General features: G+C 62.6%; 1 protein-coding gene across 1 annotated transcript; it reads left to right on the top strand.

Moving 5' to 3' along the window:
* Positions 1-130: 130 nt before the first annotated feature.
* Positions 131-3664, top strand: HMX3 (H6 family homeobox 3). The gene is made up of 3 exons (XM_080596728.1): positions 131-317; positions 828-1415; positions 1651-3664. The coding sequence occupies exons 2-3, from the start codon at positions 1103-1105 to the stop codon at positions 2256-2258; spliced, it is 921 nt and encodes a 306-aa protein (XP_080452854.1). The 5' UTR covers positions 131-317; positions 828-1102; the 3' UTR covers positions 2259-3664.
* Positions 3665-5000: the final 1336 nt, after the last annotated feature.

A 5000-nucleotide genomic window follows, 5' to 3' on the forward strand; every position in this document is an offset into this window, starting at 1 on the left:
TTTCCTTTCCTTTCCTTTCCTTTCCTTTCCTTTCCTTTCCTTTCCTTTCCTTTTTCGTTTCCTTTTCCCCTTCCCTTTCCCTTTCCTTTCTCCCTTCCCTCCCAGCCCACCCCCGCCCGTTCCGCACCCTGTGCCCGGTTCCCCCCGGCCCGGTCCCGGCAGGGGGCGCTTCCTGCCCGGCGGGGCCGGCGGGCGGCGGGGAGGCGGCGGCAGCTCCGGGCCGGGCAGGGAAGGAGCGGACAAGCAAGGGGAAAGGAGGGTCCCCCAAATCGCTGCTGCTCCGCGGCGGAGCTTTGGGGAAAACACCGTGCCCCGAGGTGCCTGGGGGGGTAGCCGGGCGTTGCAGCTACATCCAGGGGGGCGCCGCGCTCCGGGCATCCCGCTCTCGGGGCCGGGGGCTCGGGCAGCCCGCACGGCTCGGCCCGGCCCGGCTCGGCCCGGAGCTGCCGCCGGGTTTTGGGGTGCGGGGATGAAGAGGGGTGGCCGGGCGGCGGGGCCGCTTTGGTGGCAGGAGCGGGGCGTCCCTCGGCTTCCTTCTCTCCCGTGGTGCTTCAGCGGAGCCGGTGTCCCTTTGTGCTAATAGCCCCGTCCTCATTTGCTGCCTAATTGGCCTATATAAAGCCAATAACGGGCGGGCGCTCGGAGCCTCCAGCCGCAGCAGCACGTCGCAGGGGGGCCGGGGCCGCGGCGGCTGCGGGCAGGCAGGGGCTGAGCGGAGCCTTCTCCTCCCGGCTGCCTCCCCGCCTAATCCCATTTGCCATCGTGCGTGCCCAATCGCCGTGTGCTCCCCGCGTTTAACTTGGATGACATTTTGATTTCATCATTAGCATCCGGCGCCAGGTTGACGCAGCAGCGAGCGGCGGCGGCGGCGGCGGCGGCGGCGGCGGCGGCAGCGACGACCCCCGGCTCTCTCCGCCTGCCCGCAGCAGCCCCCCGGTGCCTGGGGCTGCCAGGGTCCCCCCGGCCCCCCGCCCTGCCGCCCCCCCATGCGAGGGGCCCCCGGCCGGCCCCGCCGCCCCGCTCCCCCGCCGCGCCGCCGCGCCTCTCCCCCGCTCCGCCGGGAGCCGCCTCGGGCGGGCAGGAGCCGGGCGGGCACCGGAGGATGCCGGAGACCGGGCAGGAGCCGCCCAGCGCCCCGCCGCCCCCCAAGGAGTCGTTCTACATCAAGAACCTGCTCAACGGAGACCCCCCGAAAGCGGCCCCCAAGCAGCCGCGCCCGCTGTTCGCCCCGTCGGGCAAAGGCGCGGCGGACGGAGCCGGCTTCGCCCTGTCGCAGGTGGGCGACCTCGCCTTCCCCCGCTTCGACATCCCGGCGCCGCGCTTCGCCCTGAGCGCCCACTGCCTGGAGCGCGCCCAGACCTGGTGGTACCCCTACGCCCTGACCCCGGCCGGAGCCCACCTGCCCCGCACCGAAGGTAGAGCTCCCCGCCTCCCCGACGGGGCGGCCGCGGGGATGGGGACGGCGACGGGGAGCGGGGACCGGGATGGGGACGGGGATCGGGGACGGGATGGGGACGGGGAGCCCGCGGTCGGGGTCGCGCAGCCCGGCCCGGCGTCCCCCCGCTGCCCCCCGACGGGGCGCCGGGGCCGGGCGGTGAAGGTGTCTCTTTGTGTCCCTCTCTCCCCCCTGCCCGCTGCCCCCCGGTCCAGCCGCCGAGAAATCCCTCCTGAGGGACTCGTCCCCGGCCTCGGGCACCGACAGGGACTCCCCGGAGCCGCTGCTCAAGGCGGACGCGGAGCACAAGGAGCTGGACTCCAAGAGCCCCGACGAGATCGTGCTGGAGGAGAGCGACTCGGAGGAGGCCAAGAAGGAGCCGGGCGCGGAGGACTGGAAGAAACGGGAGGAGAGCCCGGAGAAGAAACCGTGCCGCAAGAAGAAAACCCGCACGGTGTTCAGCCGCAGCCAGGTCTTCCAGCTGGAGTCCACCTTCGACATGAAGCGCTACCTGAGCAGCTCGGAGCGGGCCGGCCTGGCTGCCTCGCTGCACCTCACAGAGACCCAGGTGAAGATCTGGTTCCAGAACCGCCGCAACAAGTGGAAGCGGCAGCTGGCGGCCGAGCTGGAGGCGGCCAACCTGAGCCACGCCGCGGCGCAGCGCATCGTCCGCGTCCCCATCCTCTACCACGAGAACTCGGGCGCCGAGGGCGGCTCGGCCGCCGCCAGCGCCCCCGGCACCCAGCCCCTGCTCACTTTCCCCCACCCCGTCTATTATTCCCACCCCGTGGTCACCTCCGTGCCCCTCCTGAGGCCCGTCTGAGCCCGCCGCGTTCCCCACCCCACCCCGATCCCCGGCCCCCGCGTAAGTAACTGCGGCCACGGCGCGGCCCCGACGGCGAGGGCCCGGGGCGGAGAGGGGGGTGGGGGGGGAGACGGAGGGAAAAAGAACGGAAAAAGCGGCCGGGACCCCGGGGAGAGGTTGGGGGGGGAACGAAAGAGGGAGCTCGGAGAGCCCCCCGGGGCTGTCACGCCGTTTGGGAGCGTGGCCGAAAGCCGCGGTGGGCTCGGCGGCTTTAGGTTTATTTTTGTATTAAAAAAGAAAAAAAAAAAAAAGGAAAAAAAAAAAAAAAGGTGGGGAGAATAAAAAGCGAACGATCCCGCGCCACTCCTCGAGGTTTGCCAAACGCTAAAGGGAAAGGCGAAAATTTCCGTCCCTTTCGGACCTCCCCTCTGCCTCCGGACCGCGCCGGCTCCCGACCCTGGTGCGACTCCGACTCCAGCGACCGCGGCTTTTCCTTGGGGCAGCCCTCGGCACCGATTTGCCTCTTTCTTTCCCCATATTTTGTACCTTTCGCTTTCTGCCATGGGACTTTCTAACTAGCGAGAACTACAGCCTCACAGCGAACGGCTGAACACGCCGGCACCACCGGGTGCCGCTTATTTATTATCGGTTCCGTAGAGATTTTAAATCCTTGCTTTGAATTCTTGTTTTCCTAGCAGTTGTCTTTATTTTTTTTTTCTTTATTTTATTTTTTCCTTGTAAAGTTATTTCGGTATTTGGGGGGAAAAAAAAATCTGTACTCTTTTGATTTCTTTTGTAACGCTGACTCTTCTTATTGTACCTTTGAACTGTGCAATATTGTACGAGGATTCTCAAAGCACTGCTTTTATTTGAATGGTGAGGAAAGGGTTTTTAGCACTGTATAATTGCGTTCGTTCACGTTGTACGAAATACAATTGAAAGAAATAAAAACGAAAGAGAAGGAAAGCGAAAAGAGAGGAACAGGGCGTGGGAATAAGCATCAGCCCGGTTTGTGCGAATAAACGAGGGAGATTCGGAGAGCTGGGCGCTTTAAGTGAAGGACAATCAACTTTAGGGTAATTTTAATTTATTTGATATGATGTACAGTTTTCTTCTAAAGTCCATCGAGTCTGTGGATTTTCATAGGCAGAAATCCAGCGAGGAGTGGACACCTCTAGTCCCTCTCTGTCTTAGTGTCTGCTCACCTGTTGTCTGACAATTGTTTGCTGTCTTCCCGAGGGTTTGGGTTGGTCGCTGTTCTTTTTTATTTTTATTTTATTATTATTTTTTTTGAAGTTTTAGTTTATTTTTTCCCCTTCGGTTGTACTCCCTGCCCTCTTGCTTTCCGTTAGGGACCGCTCCTATTTTTAAAACAGCCTATATTGTTATAAACTGAATGTCGTGGTGGAAAAAAAAATCAATAAAACCCGTTCCTTATCATTTTTTTTTATTATGATTATTATTATTTCAAGTGTGGCTTCGGAGAAAACAAACAAACACGGAGCGGACGCTGCCTGCAAGCGCTGCCGGCCTCCCGGAGACCCCCACCTCGGGGGGATTTTGGGGTGCGGATGGAGGGGGGGCCCCGCTCCCGGCCCTGCGAGCCGCCAGCCCCGACGTGCCCGGGGTCCCGGGGGGGGGTTCCCCGGGCCGGAGCGGGGCCGTGCTGGGCCTCCCGGCCTCTGTCCCACGGGGAGAGGCTGCTTTACACCCGGAGGCCACGTCGGGGAAGGGTTTGGGGCCGGGCCGTGCGCCCCGTCCAGGAACATCCCCTTCTTGTCGCCGTCCCGTGGCGGGGCTGGGGGGCGGCGGGGGGTCCCCAGCGCCCTGCTCCCCCCAGCTCTGCCCAGCCGGGGCCGAGGCTCGGCCTCCTGCCCCCGGCACGGTTATTCCCGGAGAAGATCGCTCTCTTCTGCCCCGAGATTGGCCCGACTGGACGTGTTTATAGCGCCCAGGGCAGCGGCTCGGGGCGAAGAAATCAAAATAAAAGGCAGCACTGCGAGAAGATAGTCCCGCGTTTTCTTTTCGTTTGGGATAAAAACCCTGGCAATGGGTCGTAAATGGAAAATAAACAGAGGTTCGGAGTCAAAATACGCTGCTCGCTGTGTCGCCTACAAACAGAGCGATGCCTTTGCTGTTTGCACCACTAACTTTGGGACAAGTCGCTTGCAGCTCATTAAAAATATTGTTGCAATAGCAAATACATCTTGCCATTTTTACAGCGCGATAGCACGGTGTTACCAAACGGCGAGGAAAGAAAAAGCTCGCTTATTTGTGGTCAGTGCCCAGCAAACGACTCCAGACTGCCCCGGCCCCCCCGGTGCCCAGCTCGCTGCGAGCTCCGACCCCCCCCCCCCCCGCGCGGCTCCGCGCAGCGATGCGCTGGGACAGGCGCTTAATTTTTAAAGGGAAAAAAAATAGAAATAAAAAAAGGAAAGAAAAGAATATTAAAGGCCAGTTTTTGTGCTCGTTCCTCCCGTTTTTCTGCCGAGCTGGCGGCGGAGAATAAGGTGGGAGAGCGCAAAAAAAGTTGTGCGCAGGCTGGGGGCTGCACAGCGCCGTGTCGGCGGTCGGGGTCGGGGCAGGGGGCAGCGGGGGGCGACATCGGTTCCCCAAAAGCCTGGGACGGCATCGGCTCCCCAGTGGGGCCCTCTCCCTTTCGGCAGAGCCCCGTGGGCTGCCTTTTGGGATCGCTGCTGGAGAGCCCGCATCAAGTGCCCAGCTCGGGCGGCTCGGGAGGGATCGCTTGGAGCGGCTGCA

This window comes from Anser brachyrhynchus (assembly GCF_964034855.1).
Source record: "Anser brachyrhynchus genome assembly, chromosome: 6".
Taxonomy (NCBI): domain Eukaryota; kingdom Metazoa; phylum Chordata; class Aves; order Anseriformes; family Anatidae; genus Anser; species Anser brachyrhynchus.

Bases quoted from the DNA above. Each gene is read 5' to 3' on its own strand.
- HMX3 (XM_080596728.1), top strand. From the start codon at position 1,103: ATGCCGGAGACCGGGCAGGAGCCGCCCAGCGCCCCGCCGCCCCCCAAG. The intron at 1,416-1,650 runs GTAGAGCTCCCC...CCCCCGGTCCAG, and splicing joins CCACCTGCCCCGCACCGAAG to CCGCCGAGAAATCCCTCCTG.